The sequence below is a fragment of the Dromaius novaehollandiae genome, chromosome 2, assembly GCF_036370855.1.
Source record: "Dromaius novaehollandiae isolate bDroNov1 chromosome 2, bDroNov1.hap1, whole genome shotgun sequence".
Lineage (NCBI taxonomy): Eukaryota > Metazoa > Chordata > Aves > Casuariiformes > Dromaiidae > Dromaius > Dromaius novaehollandiae.
Window position 1 is genome coordinate 69,504,735 of NC_088099.1, and position 24,156 is coordinate 69,528,890.

At 37.6% G+C, this 24,156-nt stretch overlaps 1 protein-coding gene across 6 annotated transcripts in view; it reads right to left on the reverse strand.

The window, feature by feature from the left end:
• The window catches only part of MOCOS (molybdenum cofactor sulfurase), a 373,228-nt gene that overhangs the window by 171,575 nt on the left and 177,497 nt on the right, over positions 1–24,156 (reverse strand). For 4 of the 6 annotated variants that reach the window (XM_026099873.2, XM_026099875.2, XM_026099874.2 and 1 more), the window contains one exon: positions 22,751–22,817. The exons of the other annotated variants lie outside the window; for them this stretch is intronic. In XM_026099873.2, coding sequence (XP_025955658.1) covers positions 22,751–22,817 — 67 coding nt within the window. The remainder of the gene's footprint in view (positions 1–22,750; positions 22,818–24,156) is intronic. 6 annotated transcript variants of the gene reach the window in all.

Sequence of the window (24,156 nt, forward strand, 5' to 3'; positions counted from 1 at the left end):
TGTATAAGCACAAGATATATATTCTAAGAAAAGGCAATGTTGTGCTGTACCCTTGGTCTTGAACTGTCCAAAAATACAAGATGCACTCAGTCTGTAACACTGATCATGATAAAGTTTGGCTGTATATATTGCCAATCTTTTCCCTAAAATTATTTGTTCCAATATATTATTTTTCCATTCAAATAACCATAGATATTACTGTTTTTCCATTCCATATAATGATGAAAAGTATCCTTCCATTAAGCCTCAGAACATATACATAACTCAATGAGATATTATCTCCATATTTTACATACAGAGAAACAGATTCCAAGAAGTTAAAAGAGCTACCTACCATCATGTAACTGGGCCTGTTAACAAGAAGTCTAATTCCAACCCTAGGACTGGCTCTCCAGCACCTAATATAACTAATGTTTCAGCTTTGCCAATCAGCATCTCACAGCGGATTTTTATTACCTGGAATATTACAAAAAGTTACATACACTGAGATCTACGAACTGCAAATTTTTAAGATTCACTAGCAATAAAAATTATAACCAATGGAGTATCTTATGCTGCATTTAAGGCAAGGCTTAACACAATTCTCCCCAAATGTCGCAACAAGACCTGAAGAAACAGAGTACTCAGAAGTTTCAAATAGCAAACTATAAAAAGCAAGGGTGCTTCAGTAAGGAAACCTCATTTAAGAACATAATGAGCCAGTATTTTAATAGCACATCACACTAGTTAATTAGGTTTTGAGATTTTAGTCTAACAGAATTAAATTTCAATAACTTACTGAAGTTTGTGTGTGCTGAATTAAAATATGTTGAATTTCATTTGTACTGCTGAGTTGACTGTATTACCTGTAGTACCACATTTCTGTTTTGTGACTTGACTTCAGACATACCCTAAGACTATCGTTTGAATACTCTCACTCGCAGATTACCATCAATACTCATGGAGCACACCAAAGGCTGGATGCAGGTACAGAGCGGATGGGGGAACCGTACAGCCACTCTGCTTTTACTACATTTAACAATCAGGAGAACATCACATACAAAGGTGCTAATGAGAAGATCACAGCCCCTTCCCTCCCCAGTGCTTACTGTTCACTAAAGCACATTCCTGCTTTGCAACATTTGAAGATGTATTAAAAGTACTAATGATGCATCTGATGCATTAGTGGCTCTCTCATGGTTGAGTTTAACTCTGCGAGCAGAAACAGCAAAGTTTAAATGAGGGAAGTTTGTTTTCATATATATGAACATGTCTGACACTAAGGCAGAATACTGGACAACTGTTTAACTCCTTGCAACATTTCCTGTCCTACATTTCACCACTGTAGTTCAAACTTCTTCACACTCACTTGCCTAAAAATTTTGTTTTAATAAGTTTTCTTATGTGAGAAAAAAAATATTCTCTCTGTAAGTTCCCTGCCTAGACTTCTCAAAAAGTAAACTTCACTATCTTCTTTTTAAATAGACCCAAGTATAGGCAGAAAAAATGATTCATTACATATATCAAACTTCTGGCAAGAAGACTGTCCTGTGCTAATGAAAGATTCAACTGAAGCTTTCCCTGTTTTATTAACATGGGTCCAGCTGTAGCCGTAAGAACCCTGTTTAAAGCCCTAGCAGAGATGAGGTTGTCTCTTCTGTTTCTCCCAGCAGCTTGCTTAGACTTGCAGTGAGGAAAGCATTTACGAAGATAAGAATAAGGGAGAAGACAGACTTCTGCTCTCCTCTTGGTTTAATTTTGAGCCCTACAGTCCAGCTTACACTGTCAAGAGCTGGGGCACAAGTTTTACCATTTCATGGCTTATGCAGCTATAGATCAACAGCAAGACAACAACCCTTATTCTCATCTTAGAATACCATTAAAGAGTCTTTTAGTATATTCCCTCAAGGAAAGAATACATTTTAATGCATCTTAAATTCTCTCCACAATTTTAACATGTGGGAAAGCTCTACATCTGCACTGAACTATATATTAAAGAACTCCATCCGATTGTTTTTACCATCTAGTCTGATTACATGAAACAAGATTTTGCCAATATACACTCAAATAATTTTTTATTTTATATATGTTTCCTCAATGATTTTGATTTGTTCACAAAATTTGTAAATTCAGACGAAGTCAAAAAACAGGGTTGTAAAACACGTAGGACTGCCCCTATCATCACCTGGTCTCCCCTAAAGGCACAGCAGCAGAGACAAAAAGAATGCACAGACTTCTGCACTTTAAGAGCACTTCTCATTTTCACTTATGCGGCAGAAATAGACGGTAATGTCAGATTTTTCTAGCTACTTAAAATCTCAGGTCTACACTAAGGATCATATTGTCTCTTAGTAACTGTTACTTCACACCCTCTGCGAAAGCTAGTTTTAAGCAGGTCTGTGAAGCGCAACAAAATTCTAGCATTACACCTTCCCTGCTAGGCCTGTTTTGGGATGAGAAAAATGCCTTTTTTTTTTTTTTTTTTTTTTTTTTGAAAGGTTGGAATCTAAAATATTGGGCCAATCTTGTCATTTGTAAAGGGCGCTGTATGTCTCCAGTCACGCATACCATAGTAGTTTACACTGACCCAGGGATCTTAAACTTGCCACCCCATGGTGGAGGGGAGGGGGGAATACAGCCACATAGAACAGCACTGCTTTATCCCTTTTATCCTCCATGAAAAAATACTAATCCCAACCAACTAAATTCTTACCTTTTTCATTCGCTGAAAAGAATCAGCTACCTTTGGTCCCTGACCAGAAGGAATGGTGCTGGGATGACTGTCTCTGACCAACACAGGCTTCATACTGAAGACACTATGGTATATTCCTGCTTTTCCCAGACATAGACTGTTCTGCGTAACGCACTACTCCACTCAGGTTTCTACAGTATGGTAATATGACTATTTCTGCTACTTTTAGAATGATAGTGGTAATAACAGCTGCCAATAGTGATCTTGGTTTAATCATTTCTGCCTGTCACCAGAAAAAAAAATTCCTTTCACATCATCGTCTTTCTCCCCACCATCCTGCTTTCGCACTGAAGCTCTGCATAATTAAAAAGTCACCAGATTCTGTACTAGGCATTAAATAAAATGTATATTCCCTGCAATAAATGTGATTACAGCATTAGAATGCAACCAGTAAATGATCCTCTTTACATTCTGGGAGTGGATTCAATTCACCTAAGTTTAGTCGTCTAAGAAACTAGGCTGGTCATCCCTAAAAAGTGATTTATCCTGTCTACCTTAGACATCAATTGTAATTTCAGATAGTTAAAATTTGCCAACTAAATAGAGCAGCTAGGAAAGGAATAGTACCAAGATGATGGGACCACCAAACTTTTTAAATAAGTCTTTTAGCAGTTTACTTCCAAGCATGTTGGATCATCGCACAAAAAAACCCTGAATTTCCCAACCTCTGCATTTGATAAAAATGAATTCCATTTCAGCACATACCCCATCATTTAACTGTATCAACTGAATTTGATTTTTAAATGTTCTGATGCAAAAGCACAAGCTTTTATATTAATTTCTTTCAAGTCTCAGGTAGGTAGGTATGATGGTAGGTAAGCACAGGTACACTGGAAGCTCACAAAGGCACACACAAAAATCAACAAATAACAGACAGGTTTGCTGCCAGATCTATGGGCAACAGAGCCAGGGAGGTTGAGAGATTATTTCTTTTCATCTGTCATATCACTGCGCAAGGTCAAATTATGTCTGGGGAGACAGTGGGGAACACTGACTTTCATGACTGAAAAATTATGATCTTTGTGTTCTCTTTCAAGATCTCAACAAACGGTCAAAGTTAAACCCTTTCCACTGATCCAAACAATGTTTCTTTTCAAGTATTAAATCCTTCTAGATTTAGGGGAAGAAGTCAAATATGGGCCAGGACGTTTAGCTTCCCCACACCCCCAGAAGAACGGACAGCCTAGGCTTTACTCACCTCACAATTCTTTCTCCCTCAGGAATGACATGGCTTGAAGATACAAACTAAGTCTTCGCTGTAGCACTTACATTTTAAGTGATATGAATACAGCGTCATCCAAGCATTTTAATTACTTAGCGCAACTACCTAGTAATAACATCAGCTAAAATGACTGTTGATTAGAAGTACCAAATAAGTACCAATATGTATGAGTTCCCTGGTAATTTCTATGCATATCTATATATGGACATTCAGACACATATGTACGCATATGTATATATACATACACACATACACGAAGCAGGTGTAATGCAACGACAGAACCCAGTAGCCTCCAGGAAGGCAATGCCAAAATGTGGGATTTCCACTGCTGCTGCTGCCCAAGCAATGGGGTGAACAGGTAAAATTGGCAACTGTAAGAAAATACCAACAGGTCACAGTATGGGAAGGGTGGGAAATGGCCAGGAACTACAAGGGAGAGAGGATAAGGAAGACACACTCTCTCCCGTGATCACTGGAAACTTCCGCCAACCATCCCAGCTGGATACAGGAAAATCAAAAAAAAGGCTGGAGGGGCAGGGGGAGAATAGTCCAAACATCACTGTACAGCAACTGTGTTGTTGACTAAAGAGAATTATTTTTGTGTATGTACAAACGCTGTACAAGGCAAAACAACAGAGATTCAGTTACTGAGTGGGACTCAGGAGATCTGCACCTCTACCTCATAAACTCATTTCTTGAGTGATCTTGGGCAAGTCATTCCATTTTCCTGTACCACAGTTGCCTGCCTGCAAACTAGGGGGAAAAAAAAAAACTACCAGTATTTCCCCTCCTCTATCACTCTCTACCTTAAAAATGTTGAGTGCTAGGGGAATGTGAAGGTATTTGATTCAAGGACTGTCAGTCCTCTACCATATGTGCATTCAATGAGTACAGCAAGGCAGAGATTTTGGTGATGGAGGTTTTAAAATAGTTTCTGTCACTGAAACCCAAGCCACAACAACACCAAAACTCTATGAGATTCAGTAGCAAATTGGCAACAATTCCTGGAGAATCAGAGGGTTTCCTCCCACCGGCTTTCAAATTCTGTGAGCAGAAAGAAGAAACAGCATTTGCTTGCTTTTGATGGAATTGTCTTCCTGTTACTCTGCAAAATACTCTTTGAAAAATGAGGATTCTCCACTCCCACCATCACAATGCCCTCTTGGAGGCTTGCCACTCCGAGAAAACCTCCTGAGAAGAACTGCCTGGCTTCAGGAGGCATCAGATAGTAGCAAGTTTCCAGTTATCATTAACACTTCAGCACTGTTCCACATGGCTAAATTTTCCCCGTCTTCTTCATTTCTCAAATCAACTCAAATATTGTACAGAAACAAAAAAGTGAAAAATACTTTCAGATAATGCATATAGTGTGTACCCATTTGTCATATGGTGTTATTTTCTTTCTTGTTTATACTAATAAGCCATTTTCATTTTCAAAGGAAGATTAATCATTATAATTCATAATAGTTCTTCTCCTTCAGCTCTCCTGCATAAAGAAAACCCTTCTGGGTCCATGGAGCTTGTGAAAAACTGGGAGAACAGAGGAAAAGAATATAGGTACATATTTAATGCTCACAACAGTTGAACAAAAACAGCCCACCCCTCCTCTTGCAGCATGCCCAAGCTACAGTGAGCACATAAAGAAATACTGTCTGAAAATTGAATACAGGTTATCAAAAGAAATTGGAGGACACTTTTACAGCAGTTGAGTCTCTCCAGGTTCGTACATGCAGAACACAGACTATAAAAATAGAAGTGAGCTTTTCTCTTTAAGAATGTGGATAATTCATAATTTAAATATACAAATTTGTACTTATTATCAACTAAAGCAAGCAGCGCAATTACTACAGTCCAATCATTTGTAGTCCAAGTTGCAAGACATTTGTAGTGTGCAATCAGCTTGAGATGCTTATATATAATTAAATTCAAAATTAGCAACAAAAATGCAGACAATTTTTTATTGATTCTTACTGGATAAAAATCCAGACACAATATCAATGTAAGTATCCACTATTAAAACCACCTTTATATACTAGTTATGTTTTTGGGTTTCAGTATTTTACTGGCACAACAGTGCACATCTTCCTGTGCCTGGAAGCAGATCAATTCTAGCAACTTAGACATAAAGCAGACCAACCCTGACACTGCAACAGACATAGAGGAGGTCTTCCACGTGGTATAATCTGTCTTCGTACAACAACTTTCCAGGTAATTTTTCCTGTTTTTCTACAAAACCTAATGCTAAGCAGGAAAGGGTTTGGGGAGAACAAGCTCTCTTGAACTTTCAAGTGTTTGTGATTTTGTTATTCATCTTTGACAGAGGATAAAACCAAACACTTTAGGAGAGGCAAAAGGAAATCCCAGAATAGCTGAAACTCCATTATAGAATGAAACCACAGTGTTTTGTATGCAAGAGACCAACTTTTAACTACCTTCTCTAGAAGATTCAGACCATGAAGCTCGTGTAAACTCCAGTATCACACACTCTAGGGCAACCAGTGAGAGAGACAGAGAGAGAAAGCATGCATCTATCCTCTTCCCCACTTTGAAGTTGTTTTACATCTCTATATAACTAATATTCCTTGGATCAAAGCAATATTTTAGGGATTGGTTTTCTCAATAAACGGTTAATGCCATTGGAGAAAATAGCACTCCAGGCTAGTGCTTGGAGAAAAATGAAGGTTCAAACCCAATTAGGCAGAAAGAACTGCTCAGGAAAACATTTTGTGGGACTTCCAGAGACACACACATAGAAGCTACTTCATGTTTTTCTACTTCAGGCATTCTCTTCCCTCTTATTATCTTATCTCAGCTCTCTATCAGTAACTTCTCTATCCTGTTGGTGCAATCTCACAGGGGATTTATAAAGTTCTGTGATAACTTTAGCTTGTTTGTTTGTTTGTTGGAAAGCAACCTTATGCTATCACACAACCTCTGGTAACAACCTTATCTTAAACACATCAGGTTGCCGTTAAATTTCAAATCAGTGTGATTAGTGGGAAGATGTCTCAGAGATACTAAACTGGCACAAAAAAATCCATTGCTGGGGTGATCAGCTGCAGCTGAAAGAGACCCAAATCAGTACCTCCAGTGAGGAAAAAAGCAGGCAGGCTCCTGCTACGATGCATATCATCTGTCAGCAGCCAGTCCATACACATGTACCAGTCAGGCAAGCAAAATGCCCATTCAAGCCTACCAACAGGCATGTGCACAGCTCTCAACTAGCCCAAACACTTTTTGCCTCTTGCTCAGGCCTGGTGTTACAGGACTTGGGACAGAGACAGGATTTCTACTCAAAGAGACAAGGGGAGAATATAGATTACTGCAGCCTTTGGCCATTCAAGCTTCATTTCTTCTAATAGCTCATGGAACAATATACCTTAAATAGCATCAAATACTCTTCACTAGTACTGTCAATTCAGAAGCTTTAAAAAACAAAATGGGAGATACTGCAATACTTCCAATAGTATTGCAAGAGTTAGCAGTATTTACAGCTACCACATCAGGTTTGCTCTTGGGAACAGAAATCCCAGCTGTAAGCTTTAACACCCACAACCTCACAGTTTTCATTTCACAGTCAATGCAAGGAATTTTCCTCTTGTTGAACAGACAGACGCCAAGTCTTTTTGCACAGGCATGAGATACAGGCCCAGAGTGCCACAGAGGCAAAGATGTAGGAATCTTAAGTTCTGCTGTATGGTTTGGGTTTGTTTGAATATTATCATTTGGTTGGCAGTTTATTCAATGTTTGTAGGATAATTTTGAAAAGCCTGCTGTCATTATACCATTCTGAAGTCCACAGCATCCCTTTCAAATGCTTTCAAGGCAGGCATCTGTCTAGGAGCTAAGGGCTGTTGCTTTTCCAGCAGTTTTGCAGAAGCAGCAGGGCTGATTTCAAGATCTATTTTATATAGGTGATATCAGGACACAAGTGAGTTCATATGGTAGTTTTTAAACAGAAAATAGATCCCAAAGTGATGCAGCTGACAGTGAAATCAGTGGGGTTAGGAGTTAGAGTATTCACACAAAAATTAATCCAGCCTATAAATTAAGAAAAAACATACTTTAGATATAAAACAAACAGAAAAAACTTTAAGATTGCAGAAAACGCAGTGACAAATAGTCATATTTCTTTTTCTAGTAAAGCGTAACTCTCCCCTCTCCCCTGGAAAAGTCATAGCATGAGATCAATCTTATTCCATGTAATGAAGCTAGGAGAGAGAGAACAGCAGGAAGATCAAAAAGTCCTAAAATCTGGAGCTTAGCAGCAAAAAACTATGAAAATGTCTATGAAACTTCTCAACCAGAATTTCCTCTCAAACTTGGGTTTACAGAGCAGGTCAGGGGCTGGAAACAAATACAAGCAATAAAAATAAAACCATGGCAGCTGCATAACAGTATAGGAGGCCTGTGGGATTTTAAAATTATTCCAGAGCCTCTCATCTCAGTGCACTCCACAGAGCTAGATGAATTGCATATGTGAAGACCAAAGAGTTTTTTTCCTTTTCCTCAGTAGCTCACCACTCACAGATATTTTTTTTCCCTCTTTTACACAACCAGCACCCAGTAAAAGCTAATAACCACTCTGCATTGCTACTAAGTCAGCAGATAAACCTATGAGCAAATATTTAGAGCAGAGTGGGTAAGAAAAAGGGAAGAAATATCTACCCAAGAAGTGTGGAAAATATGTGATTAAGTTTACTAGATCCGTATTTCCAGTTCATTATCCATTTTAGCCCGGAACAAACTTTTGTTGGAACCTAGACCACAGGACACAGACCCATTAATTAATTTTGCTTCTGACTCAGAGTTCTCCTCTCCTGACTTGCATCCCTTCCTCTGTCCTTTGTTTTACTCCAAATAACTTGACTATCTGCTTTGGCAGTCATTTTTATCAGGAGCCCTGGTTTACACTACCCACTGCAGGTAGCTTATGTAATTTATGTTTTTAATTTTTGTACAAAGCTTCAAGTACAATGGTGAGAGGCTCCATTTAAAATTGCTTGCATAAATAAGCAGATATAATACCATTAGCATATAACAGACTGTGCTTATCAAACTATAAACACTCTAGGTTCAGAAAGTTCAGTGGCAGTGTGACCACCAATGCACCAGAGGAACATGTATTCATTGTCTAATAGATCTAACAGACACTAAAATGTTGCATAACACAGTAATAATATTCTCACTATTTGCTAGGAGGAATTTAAGATTCTCATTTTCTTCTTCACATTGTATCTGTAGCTTTTCCTGGGCAACACAATTCCCTGTGCTAGACCCAAAAGTGACATACAGCCAAATACTGTCTACCACAATTCTCACTGACATCATTACCTATGGGAATAATGTACAAGACAGATGAGAATTATCTGCCCAGAAGTAAAACCCTTCTGAAAGTTGTTCTCCGTGAAACGATACCCAGAATCCTGGACTTTCCAGCCTTAGCTGCACAAGGCAATGCAAGCACAATCAAATAAGAACATGGTTAATTTTCCATGGAATGGATTTAAGCATCCAGTTAAACTCAAGCGCATTGATAGAAGAGCACATTTCAGGGCAGTGCTTGCCATCTTCACACATACCCACTTTCAGAGACAGGACACTAGACTATCTGGGACCTCTTGCACGCCACACCATACAACCATTATTATGAGCTCTGCTCAGGCTGGTTGTAGCAGTTTTGGCCATCTCCAGTTGCCTACTCTGACATCTGCCAGAAGCTACCATCTTTGCAACAGCTGGCACAGAGCATACATGCCTATCCCCCCTGCTTCAATGCCAAACCCAACATCTTATCTGAAAGCTACTGTCCTCAGCAGTTCCAGCCTGCTGGTTCTGATTTCAAGGATGAATCTCTGGAAAATCATGGCAGCAGGAGAGAACAACAGGACACAACCAAAGTTGCTAGAGTGTGATATATATTCCAGCTCCCATAAAGCCCATCTTCAAATGTTTTCCTACATCAGAACATCCAAAAGACAAATCTGTTGACTTCTGTTCACCAAACTGTATTTTGCTGGGGTTTCTTTTCCTGTTAGAAGAAGGCTCCAAACTGTATGCTATGCAGACTTTCTCACCAGGGCAATTTCTTTCACTGTGGTTATAAAAACAAGTTCAACAACATTTATATTTTGCTACAATTGAACCTTCCCACAGAGCTGCCATTCACAAATTTTAAATGACTTACAATATGCTTTTCACCTCAGTAATTATGTTCTAAGTTATCAAGTTCACACATGCTCTCTTTTTCCAGCAACCCACACGTGCTTGAGAGAAATTACTTCTGAATATGATTAATTTAAAGTCCTTGTTTTACACACTGTATATAATCGAACTTTTTATTAAACATTGCCAAGCAATCTGCCTCATTTAGAATGAGCTGCTAAAAGAGATAAAGGTCCGTTATGCTGTTAATTGCATACTATAACTCTGATTTCTTGAAAATTTATGCTGAATACAGTTCCCTCAAATGCCTAGTTCTGTATTTACCTAATTCTGCTGCCACGGCTACTACATTGGTCAGGTGTATGACACCAGATCAATACAGCCACACCAGCAGAACTCTCCCATGTAGAATGAAGCATCAAAAAAGTGTTTCATTTCCATTTCAGTTTGATATGGAGAATTTCACTGTACAGGTATGAAACACAATTCTGCTAATGTAGAAATATAAGTACACCCTAAAGGCAGAGTGCTTCTACTACAGAAATGGCTATAGTGATTTGAGAGCTCAAATTCACTGCAAGTAAACCTCAATTAGACTTAAAAAATGAAAGTCAAGCAAGTGACATTGAAAATGTTATGTGCCACTGTTTTTAAATTACTTATAATGGAGGTCAAAAGAATACTTTAGGCTGTGAAAAATATATCTGAGGTGACTCCAAAACATATAAGCCACATATGAATTTTTTCAAGAAGACTGCCACTTCTAAGGTTCTGAAACAGTTTTTATGCAGGTTTTTGTATGCAAAAACCACCATCAAAACATTTTAAGATTCCAAACGTAAGAAATATTAACACTGCTAATTAACTGTATTAGCTAATTAACCAGACTTTACTTTGTATCACATACCTTTGAAATAAAATTATGTTTCTCATTTTTAAACTGCTTTACATCCATCTTTGTTCTAGTTTGTAGTGGCTTGCATCATCATATAGCAATGAAACTAGAGGGAGTGAAAAAGGATGAAAAAATCATTTCTCTCAAAAGGTACATAACTCAAAGTAAAGTATCACATCCATGTTGACACTCTTTTTGCTTTGTTCACATTTAATCAGGCAAGTAGATCTCTCCGCAACACTCCAAATGAAGTAATTAGCACTCGTATATGTAAATTTACTGTGTCTAGTTGTAGACTATCTGTCAGTAGATTCTCTCTCCTCTAAGCCTTAAGACCTGTCCATAGGTCTTTAGCTGTCTGGCTTTTCAGCCTCTCACCAAGGCCATACAGTTTAACTATAAACAGGGCTCCTTTCCAGAGAAGATTTTCAGCTAGTCCCTTCCCACTTTGGAAGGTCTGTGAGAGCCAGGCATGCCTTCCTCATGGACAGCAACATCTTTCCCCTCCCTTCCCAGGGGACAACCACAACCAACAACCTCTCAGCACCTGCGGTGGCAGCTCTGACCTTCCTGGGCTACAACCAGGAAGAAGGTTAACTTTGCTCTTCTTTTTTTAAACAACAGAAAAAGCACCAGAAGAAATCAAAAGGGCCCCAATTTACACAAGAAAACGGCATGAGCATTTAGATAGGTATAAACAGCCTTAAAATGTATCAGAACCATCTCTGAAATAACAATAGCTGTTCAGGGCCTGAGACTTCAGATTAAGAGAATTAATTTCGAAAACTCAGTGGAGTGTATGCTTATTTAATTAAAAGCAAGGAGAATTTCATTTGTGCTTCATTGTTATGTTTACCACCTATAATATCACATTTTGGCGCTGCAGCTAAACTCCAATTTATACTAAAAGCATACTTCATCAAGCTCATTTTGGAGTTCATTACAAATGCTAAATGCCAGTACTATTTGCTATAGCAATTCCATTCCATTTAGATGTTTAAACAGGTGAACATGGTCAGACAAGCTTGGAGAGGCATCTGACTATTCTACACTTTTTCAGATAAAGCATTTCATATTTGACCTGTTACTGTGAACTAAATTGTATACCGTCAATTTAAATTTCCAAAGACATGGCTCAAGGTGTTGAAAAAACTACAGAACTTTCTTGTTTGCATAGTTGTTTCTAAAGTTTATTAGGTTATTTTATTTTCTTCTCATGAATGAAGCAGCATGTCACACTCATAACTGGATTATATCAAGAAGCAAGGCAAGAAGCAGGACTTCAGCAACTAAGTTCTCTCTGGCTAGGCCTAAATTTAGCATTGTGCACCACCTCTGACAGTGCATATGGCCCACACTGTGCCCTCCAAGACTGGTCCATGGTAAACCTTCCTCCCACTCAAAGGAGAAAGAGGGAGACTTGACGAGAAGCAATGGCTTCCCATTTCCGGAGACAGCCAAACAAGACAGACAGCTGGACACTGCTACTGGGAAATCAGGGGCCTCCCAGCTCTCTGAGCAGCTATGTCAGCCAGGTAGGAGGGAGGAGATGCATCGCTTGCAGTAGTTTGGAAGCAGAGTTAGACACTGTTTTGTGGTGTTCCTCCTATATAAGTAGTGTGCTACAAGTGGATAATTTCTGTGTTATTCTTCATGACTGCAGCACAAATTTTGCAAGCTTCCATGCTAAGCATTTTGGCAAAATTAGAAATCATATATGTGTGGTCTGCTGTTCAGTCCTTGGAGCACCAGACAGGCACTTTCCAGTAAGCTTGTACAGGGAACCTCAGATTTGGAGCATACCAGTGTAAGGCTAAGGAGTTTCTAGCACTGCAGGGTTAGCAGAGTGGCTTCTTATCTAACAAAACTTCTTGGATTCTAGTTTTCACCTTCCACAGGAAGAAAGATCTGTGTGAAATAAAGCACACAAACTCACGGCTCTTATGAATTTTCCGTAAGATTATAAGCATCTTTGGACAAGCTCTCACTGGCAGGCAGGTCTTGTTCTGCTATTGCAAGGAACTTGCCATGGAAAGCAATTAAATTGGAGATTTAGCATAGGACAAAGTAGTTACGTGTCCAGCAGATATGAAGGGTGAACAAGCCACAAGAGGGTCAGCCTTCTTAAATATGTCCTAATGGGGAACCACAGACAGGACTGTACCACCAGAAGGGAACCAACGGGTCAGTGAAATGCTGAAATATTGGTCACGGTTTTATCAGATAGCACAAGTCCTCCCCTGGAAATTGTATTCAGCGAATTAAGAGGAATAAAGTATTGTATAGTGTTCTGTGGCGGGGGGCGGGGGGGAAGGGGTTTGCTAACTACAGGTAGACAATTTTTTATTTTAGCAGGGTAAAACTAACTAGAATTGCACCTCTCCTGCACAGTGCCTCCTTGTTAGCACAGAAAACTTCAGTGTAATATTCCAGAGCTCAGTTTTAGTATTGTTCATCATCTTTGGCCTTTCGCTTTTTGTTTTCCTACAAGACAACACTCTTTTCAAACATGGTTTATTCCCAAGTCAGGAAAAAAAAAAAAAAAACAGTCTGTGAACAGTGACAGATTTTCCAAACAGATAATAGGTATCTCTAAAATCTCCTTTATTGCATGACAGGTATTGGGCAGAAAAAAATGCAATGAAACACTGAACACCTTTAAAAACATAAAGAAAGTCAAATGAAAAAAAGTGGTAAGAAAATGGCTGAGAAAAGCCTGGGTACTGAAAAGCTCTTTTGAATGCTATTGACTGTGAACACAAGATTCATTACCAACCCAGCAAGCATTCATAAAATACCAGAATATACACATCTTACTCCTCTAAACAGTCTCACCCATACAAAAGCTTTCAATAAATTCTAAAGTATTAACAACATGTTATGGAACTGGCACTCAATAATAATAATGATGCAGTTTTCTTATACCTTGATACATATCAAGTATACTAATAAAATCTAGCAATTTAGACCTGAAATCACTAGAGGTTATTAATCTGAACAGAAAGGAGACTTTCTTGTTCACAAAAATCTTGCTTCATTTATCTTTCATATTCCTATATCTGAAGATGGCTCGTACTGCTCCTTAAAGGCACCCTTTATACTCAAGGGCATTATCTTTGCTTACAAGCTTCGTATCAGAAATACAAACTGTAAAACAGGTAAGAAACTTGAATCAGTGACATAAGCAGACAAAATCAAGAGTAAAGAAAGTTAGAAGCAACTCATGCCAGCATATATTACAAAGGTCTGTATGGGTTTTGGCACTCTTTTGGTGTATATTTTCAAACTACCAATGAAAGCCAGTGCATTTACCTTCAAAGAACTAGATGCTTGAAGTGATCAAATTGATCAAACGATTTTCTCTCCTTCAAGTCAATGTGGTTTCCCACACAAAATCTATGTGTAAAAAAGCCCCACAGTCTTCTTTTTATTTTTGCTCCATTCACATCAATATCAACCAATTTATGATCATGTCAGCACGAAATTCCAGAAAAACAGCAACTAGAAAAAAAATTAGCTTCCAACAAATTTACTACACTCCAGAAAAATCCCTACAAAGATGTGCTGCTTTTCATTGTGGAAGTCCATTGCGGAAGTCCATTGTGCCTGCAGATTTTCTCTATTTATCTGATATGCCCTTTGACATTTCCTTTCTTTACAATGCATGTCTTCTCCTAGCACCAAGGACACTTTGATAAAGTCATATCTCCATTTAAACAAACTTCTTATTCTGTCTCAGTATCATAACCCTGACTGCTATACTGCAAGACATACCATTTGGATTTACACTATTCTTTTCTGGCTACACATTTCAGAAAGATAAAGGCAATCTTGAACAAGCTCAGAGACAGGTCAATAGGGTTTGGGTGGGGGAAGAAGAACTCACCTTAGGAGAGGAGTCTGGAAGAACTTAGTTTGTACAGCCTAACAAAACAAGAGAATGGGACAGAGGTCCTCTGCATGAATGCATCAGAAGGGGTTCATGGAGGATAGGATTGCCACAAATGCCTTCAAAGCAACAGGAAATTTTGGCACAGCACCAGAAGGACAGTGGCTTATCATAAGCAAATCTAGGCTGAAAAAAAGGAGTTTTCAACCTCTCCCAGTGGGGAAAATTGTTGAATAGCTTACCAATATGAAGAAGGAGCAAAGAATACCAAGCAACTTCTAAAGTGAACTAGATCCACAGATGAGAAGTCCCCCGTGACAGCAGGAGATTAGACACAATGAGCCTGGAGGTCATGTGCATTCCCATGTCTTGAACCATAACAGCTGAGATGTGCATTTGACCTTTCTTTGGCTTTCCTGAAACCTGGCACTCTAAGACCCTTACAGATCACTGGGTCCTCACACACTCCTTTCATGCCTGCTTGGTCTAAGAATGCCAGTTTACACCATGTCATAAACCCTTGCCAATCACCACCCATTCTCCTGTACTCTCTGTTCTGCTTACTTGGTTTCTTTTGTTCAACACAGCTGCTGGAATACTCCCACTGGCTGTAGTTCCTCTGGTATTTAACACATCATTCAGACAGTTGTGGAGAAGCTGTGTAGCTGCCCTGCCCTGCCTTTTACCACAGAAAGGTTCAAATTTTCACCAGGATAGCAATGTCCTTCATAACAAGCCATTACATGCTGAACGAACACTGCTAGGAGGCATCTGCCTATGCCCAAATGGTTTCTCAGTCCTGAGTGATGAAAAAAACACAACTGCTAACAGAGATGGGATATCGACCTAGAATTTCAGCAAGACAGAAGGCTGCATAGGGCTGCTAACCAGAAAAAGTGGCATTAGACCTGTACCCTCTAAAATACTGTAAATAGCCTGCCCATTAGAAAAAGAGAAAACTAAAGCCATGTGATTGTTCAGCAAAGCAAATGTATTTGCTGTTTCTGTAAGGGGACTGGATCAGCTATAGAGAGCCTGGAGCAATACTTAAAAGCCAACGGCATTAACTGAGATGAGAAAAAGGCTGGAGTTCTACTTACTGTAACAGGGACAGAAGATAATCTCATTTCTCAGACAACTGAAAGAAAAAAAAAAAGTAACGAAAACATGGAAATGCCACAGTCACCTACCCCCAAAGTTACCACTACCTGAAGATCATTTCTGCTTCTGGAGGAAAAAAAAAAAAAAGATAACATAAGTTCCTGTATATGTGGCTATATTCAGAAGGCTAGAAGTGCACCTGTAGTTTAGAAAAATATATACACTAAAAGCTACACATAAAATATATACACTAAATGATACACTGTGAATCAGCTAGAATCTGGGGGGGGGGAGGAATGAAGCAACACAAACAGCTGTCGACCTAGGCAGACTTTACACTAAAACTATTTCAGTAAAAACCAGTGCTTGAAGTGCAAAAAAATCAAGCCAGGATCATGAAGTATATGAAACAAAACTAATAACAAAAAGCTGAGGAAATATAACAGTAAATTGAGTCAAAATTTGCATGTTTTTAGACAGGAAAAAAAATTAGGCAATGCAAGTAACAGTTGCTTTAGGACTCAATCTGCAAATCAGAACTGCAGCAAGGCGGGACTCAGGTAACAGATGTAAAGATCTGTGGAAAAAGCACTGCCTTTCAACAGAAGTGACTCGAGAAACTGGAAAGATTCATCGAGACAGATGCCACCAGGGAAGCCCTTGAGAATGCTGTAGCATCTCTTTAACTGCTTAATTATAACAGATCAAGTATTTAGATTCTTTTACAAGTGAAATGAGGAAAATTTAAAATGGAGCTCAATATTGGGTTTTCTAATTTCACAGAAAGGTTATTACAGACTACATTATAAGATGCAGTTATAAGTAATTTTTGTGCTTCTAAAACACATGGATAGAATAGTCTTTCCTGGGCTTATGATGTTAAAGGTAACATAAGCTATAAGTAGCATAAGTTAAACTTTTCTGTTACGAAGCCATTGGTCATGCACTTAGTAGAGGATCAGTGAATGAGATTCAGACAGAGGAATCAGACATGAGGAAAAATATTAGCAGAATTTTGGACAACACATCATTCAAAACTGAATTCAAAAATTTTTTTGACTCATTTGAAGCAAATGCAGCACCTCTTCGATGCTGTGCAACTTATGCTGAGAAACAGAAGTGCCCTGACTTCAAAACAAAGTTGTCAAGCATGAGTGCACATAGGAAATGGAAAAAAATACTTTTGTCCTAAATATCAGGTCTTTCAAAAGCCTTGTTTAAAATACAAATGATTATCTAGGCTAGTAATGGAGGTGTCAGATTCCCTAGGAGCTCAAAGAGGCATTAGAGCTGTTATGGTTCCAAACTGTTAGGTTGGATTACATTACTACTCACTGAACAGCTAAAGGAACAAGTGCCACCAAAAGAGTTTCAGAATGGTGTCTCGCTATACTGCTTCTTAGGAAGAAAATGCAAATACAGAACAGGGAGGAATACGGCATTTCTTCCACAAGTATTGTACTTTCTAAGGAGAAGCAATAAAAAGATCTCAAATAAACTCTGAAAGAGACAGGAAGTTGAAGACAAGTAAAAAAACTGGAATTTGCATATTAGGAAATTTATCTGTTCTAACAATGTATTTTATTCTAATTGGAGTATCTCATTCAACAGCTAAGATTCCCTCTAAAAGGCTTCCCAGAAGTCACACAAGCCACCAGGACTCTGCCAAAAGAGCAGACTGAATATACAACTAGGCTTCATGCATTTATAAAACATGAATAAACACGATGGCCTGATCTAAGTAAGGCTGTACCATTCCGCCATACTCTGAAAGCTGTTTGGAGAGCAATGGCACAAGACGGTTTTCAAACTTATTCTCCATTGCTACTTTACCTCAGCCACACTCTAAAAGCAAATTCCTGAGTTTTTTTTCTGAATGGGAAAGAAAAAAAAATTAAAGGTCACATTGACCCTTTCTCAGACATACACGCAAACAATCCTTCAAATTCATGTACAAACCAAACTCAGGATTGTCCAGGGTAAGCCAAGAAGCATTTCACCTTAGTAATCTTGACCTGCAGATTTTAATTTATTTTACTGAAATATTTATTTCTTTCAATAAATGAAGCATTCAGGATTTGGCACTCTCTGCAACAAGGACTACTCAAAGAGCATCACCATGAACGTACAGATTTTATTTACAGCAATTGTTTCATACAAACCACAAAGACCATAAAGCTATCAGAAGGGTGAAAGACAATCTTAACACATTTGTTTCTAAAACTTCAGCTTATCAAGCTAACAGTTAATGAATTTAGCAAAAGAGAGATGGAAGTCCAAGACCAAAGCTACAAAGTAAAAGAGCAATGTCACTGGTCCTAAAACTGCAAACATACCCAAGCGACAAAAAGCTTTCAGATAAACTCTTTGAGCTGGTCTGCTAACTCACTCCAAAATAACAGTACCTGTTACGCTATCCACAAGCTTTTTACTACCTTGCATAGGATTACAAAGAACAGATCCACTAAAAGTAATGAGTTGATTCCTAGAAGCAACTGTTTGTAAAATGGAGTCCTTTGTCTTCATTTTATGTTTATTATCCATACTACTAGTGTTTTCCTTTTAGCACTAAGAAGTAAAAAACAGGTTCCTGCAGTTGCATAAAAGCATAGGTCATGCCAAGGAACAAGAAAACAAGAAAGTATTTTTACTGAAGGCACTGTTCTGTTGTTACTCAATGCATAACATCGCATGGAGTCAGGATGTTGCTCCAGTGACAGCTCAATATGCGCACATCGGGATTGTTTCACTGCATGCCACATACAGTCACCCCAGTGAGCATTCTTTCCATTTGCTTGACTTTGCCAATCATGATATTTCAGACTTGCCCTGGCAGCTGAAGAGCTGGAGCAGAAAAAGCAGCATTTGCAAACAGTGTTACAAAACCACCATGCAAAAGGGCCGAACCATTCTGGTTTTGAAAAAGGGTTTTCAAGTTGATAGGCACTATTAAGGAGGACACAGTGTAGTGCTCAGATGTCACTCCTGCATGCAGCCTCCAGTTAATGATCTTTGCAAAGGACAAATCAATACTAAGCAGATACTCTATCTATTATTTCTTACCGTGCACAAAATACATGCAAATGGCTTGACCTTATCAGTTCCAACATTACTGTGTTCAGACACAAAACCGCTTAAACCTGAGAGTCCCGTGAATAAAGAAAAAATTCTCATCTTGCATATCATACTTTAGAACATGTGATAATTAAAAAAATGAGTTGGAACTGAAACTTATTTCATAAGCAAGGTACGATGTCACAGAAGGAATGTAAAGCTTTACTTTGCAATCATGAAATGATCATTGAAAGTACACTGTAGATGAAATTATAGAAAGTATTTATAACACTACTTTCTTAATAAAATCCAATACCACTTGCTTGTATATTTTACTAGACAAGCAAATATTTTTAAAAATACTAAGCCATTTACATTAATTTTATGCCTGCTGAACCTTTTTTCTTTCGCATGTGCAGGCCACAGAGATTATTCTTCTATTATCGTTTCTTTAGACAGTTTATTTTGAGAGGGGCCTTTATGAAAAGTATATGTTTTGGTTCTCTATTTAAACTTGATCCCATTTAGCTCAATGCCAAAATCCCTTTAGCTTCAATGAGAAAATTCTATAATACACACATTGCATGTCTTGGAGATGCTAAGAAATTTCTTAGTTGAAATTTCTTGATTTCTTTTTCATATTTGAATTTCCAAAGTATGCTTAAGTTTAATATTTCATGGTACCTTAAGTTCAGGGATGAATAACAGAATTCTATTAAATTCAACAATACTTTGTTTAAATGAAAAAAGCACCTTGATTTATATTTTTAAAACATCATAAACATAAAACAACAGTAAAATGGCAATCTGGCTCAGTGGTTAGAAGACCCTGCTGCAGTATCTGATATTGCAGGTATAAAATCTACAAGGTCACTGTCTTAAAATATTCAGATAGCAAGTATTTTAAAATGCTTGCATATGGGGAAAAAGGTTATTTAATACTCACTCTAATGAATATCTGAGCTGTATTATCTCTGCAGCATCGTAAGCAGATATTGCATTCATGTTCTTTAGCTGTATGGAAGTGGAGCAATGGCATTTCCGAACATCCATAAGCAAAGGCATAGAGAGGATCTATAATCTTTTGATGCACACATTTAATACATTTAGGGAAGGTTTATTATAGTTCTTGCTTCCTCTTCTCGGTGACATTCATGATTAATATAGAGATACACACAATGTTAAAAATCAGCAGTTCAAGTAAAGAGAAGCATTGTTTTTAAGGATAAAATAGTTATTTTTACTCTTATTGTACTTGGGTTGGTCAAGAGGTAAGCCATTTGGATTACTATGATTTTCTAAGTCATAGAAAACATCCATTGACTCAAATATTTAATTACTTATGTTATTTCCATGCAAATCTATGTTCTAAGAATGGTTTCTGTGTCATGTAAATATCCAGGCGAAACCAAATCATGTAGCTTTGTATTGTGGAACAGTGTACACTGCCAGATTAGGAAAGTCTGTCCTGATGCTTTTGTAATCAATATTGACAAATTTATGCCAGAAATTAAGCTTTGTGTTTATTTTTCACTAGTTGCTTGTGTCATCTCATCAGAAAAAATGAAATTAAAAAAATTTTTAAAAAGTTCAGAGTGTCATGGAGCCCTTCATTGAAAAAAGCAATACTTCTGTCTGTGGACAAGCTCCAAAAACAGAATTAAAAGCAAGCGAGTCTTTTCAAGATTTCTGAAACTACCTGCTGAATTATTCCTTCACTGAGGAAATCTAGGGCTGTGATGCAGGTCAGAGCGGCCTGTTTCCCTGTCTAGTCATATTGCTTATTTTCATTAGCTGCAATGGCATGAAAGTATAGATTTTTTTAATATACTTTTATTGCCTTCTAGATAGCCAAATTACTGAGAAAGTTTTTTGGACATTTTCTTCCTGAATTTTTATGGCTATGCCTTTTTGATGATAGTCCTTTTTAAATTTTATTGGGAAATAATGGTTGAATTTCTATCAGGCTAGTAGTCAGCTGACAAATTCTATTCGGTGCAATACCAAGCACATTTATTCGGAGGTAGAGAGTTTCAGGTTTAGTGTTTTGTGTTTTCTCTCTCCTTTTTTAAAATTTTTGTTTGTTTTAAGAAAAAAACAAAAGAAAACAAACACTGGTATGCTTCCTGGCTTCTCCCCTGCTGCTCTTATGCAAGTCTCATGCTTCTTTAAACCAAGTTCCAAAATGAAACACACTGAAGATGTCAGCTCTTCTAAAGAAATCTGTGGAAGTTACACAGTGAAAGTCTATTTTCTTGCTCTATAACAATGGAGAACAGAGTACTACAGTAATTATTCTAGAAACAACTACAAAGAACACTTTCTACCATGCCTTCATGAGAAGAAATGATTAAATGGGGACACTGAAGTATCACTTAGAGTAAATGGAAACCAGAATTCTAACATTACATATAAGCACACAGATATGCTCACAAGACCATACAGGGCTGCAGGTAGTACTGCATGTGGTTTTGCTCTTAAGCCTGTGATTTTGAAAGAAAGCCATCCTCACAGGTTGTCTCATTCATTTCATTTGGCCCTACATCAATAGGTTGCCAACCTGCACAGCATAAGACAGGACTGGGTAAGAGGCAAAGAAAAAGTATTTTTCAGAACGTTAAACAAAAACAAAAAAGCAGGTTTTTAGCCTGCAGCATCCTCCAGCTGGAGATTTTGAGTTTCTTTTACACCCATATAAAAATGCAGCCAGAGAAAAGTCAGCAAAAAGATGTACAGATTTTCTTCATTACAACTCTGAACATTATAATGCTCTACTACCACTGCTATTGATCTGAATCCTGTGATGTGTTTTGGAAAAATCTCTGCTTTTAAGGATTATGATATAACAAAGAAGAATCTATGACATTTCTTACTTTTGGCAAATAGTGCCATTAAAAGCATGCCAATAAACTCTGGTCAAAGCACACATACTCTTCAATAAAGATGTATTTTATGAAATAGCAAAAGCTACCTTAAAAAAAATAAAAACAAAAACAAAATACCCAAGTTGTATATTTCCCACATGGTGCAAGCTAATGTCAAAAAGTACACTTCAGGCATAACCTATCCTGAACTTTTGGGGGAATACTTTATTTGGAGATTCAGTTCACTTTCCTGCCGGTAGCCAAAAGCCACAACATTCAGTTGTGCCTTTTATTTTTCTTTTTGCTCTTAAAAATTACACTAAACCTACTTTAATAGGTATTTCATTACTCCTGCAGAAGTAAGTACCTGCTATAAAACAAAATACAAATTCCCATAAGCCTTTTATAAATTCCTGCAAGCCATTAGGCCCTTTTTAATATTTCAGTTGAATTTTAACCACGTTCTTGCACCTACTTCCATCTTACTATCTTGCCATACCATCTTAGTAATAATTATCACCATTTTTCCTTTGAGATTTCAACTTCTATATCTTAATTAAAATTGTAGACTAATGTTATAGCACTAATTTAACTAGAGGAATTTGAGAATTGGAGCAACTGGGAGGAAAAGGATTCAGCTGTCTCTAACTCTCTCCAACATTTAACTGTCCAAGTACCTCATGTATTTTAAAAGCAAAGTGTTTTCTTTAGATGCAACAGATGACACACAGAAAATGACATCACACCAAGTCATCAAAACAGCACAAGGCTAATCAAAATAAAAAATAGGCAGTGCATCATACAACATCTGAAAGAAAGATCATTCTACCTGTATCGGACATGCTCGATTGTGTCATATGTCAGCTTGCTGCTGATATTCTGACTATGAGGGTTGCCTAGGAGACAATAGAGATATACAGGTTAATCATTAATCACACTTTTTCTAATAATTTTTTCTCTGATAAAAGTACTATACCAAGTCAGCCTGAAAAGATGACAAAGAAGGATTTAATGTATACTTCACAGAAATGCACTGAAGCTTCTTAGAGCAGTTAGTCAAGAGAAGGGACAAATAACAGAAGAAACCAATTACGACAGACCTTGCAACTTCAGCTAGATCCATTATTAATACTCAGGCAGTTCCCTTAAAAGGAAAATATAACTGCACATGCCATTCCATTACAAAAACTACAGATAGAATGCACATTAATAAATATACTCAGACATTAGCTAAGAAGTGATTTAGAAGACAGCATTTGGAGGCAATAGACGTTCACAATTGGACACTGAGATTATCCCCTCCCCCCCTTTTTTTTTAAATAAGGGTCTGAAATTCTAGGACGTTGTGAAAATATAGATTTTATTGCAAAATTAGTAGGGACCTTAGCACAGCTCAGCACATACATGTATCAACAATTAATATTGAACCTAAGAAGAGCATAAATTAATCTCTATGAGGAAAAGATGAAAACAATATCCAGACAGGCACAGCACTCTTTCCTATAAGTGCTTAAGAACATGCCTAAACATTTTGAAAGAGAAGAAAAATAGTCCTATATTAATACATTTTTTTCAGTAAGATACAATATCAGTTATTCTCTTTTTAAATTTTCAAAATCACCCACTCAAAAGTTCTCAAGTGAAGGTGTTAAAATGAATAATAAATTTAGAACTCAAACCCAAAATTTAATACCTAGACTCTTCATGTTTGATGTTGCATTTCTGTAATTTCCAATTCAAATATTCTCAATTTAGAAGCAAAGATCTCTTATATTCCTCTCCCTCCTTTACACACGCACATGCAACAATTAAATTGCAGTTCTTCAGACCTGTTGATTATCACTAAAAAAATAAAAAAAAGCTGCAAGCCAAACTACCCCTTCATTCACACCTGTGTCCCTTAAGTGCACTCTTTCTGTGCAATAGTTACTGCCCTTGGAGTAGCAGAGGTACAAGTGAAAGGAGAGACTGGCCTATACGAGGGATCTTGTTATCATTTTAGATGAAAGCAGTATAAAACATAAAATTTGCTCTCCCATAGCATTATAGGTATTATGCAAATCTACTTCAAACTGGCAGCACAACTATTTCCATTCATGAACATTCAACTGACTCTCAAATTTAATTTTTTCCACCACAGATGGTACTTTATATATGAGTTGAGCCCAGTGTTATTTGAAATAACTAGGATCAGAGTACATACATTTGGCTTTTCAAAGGCTGCAGCGACAGAAC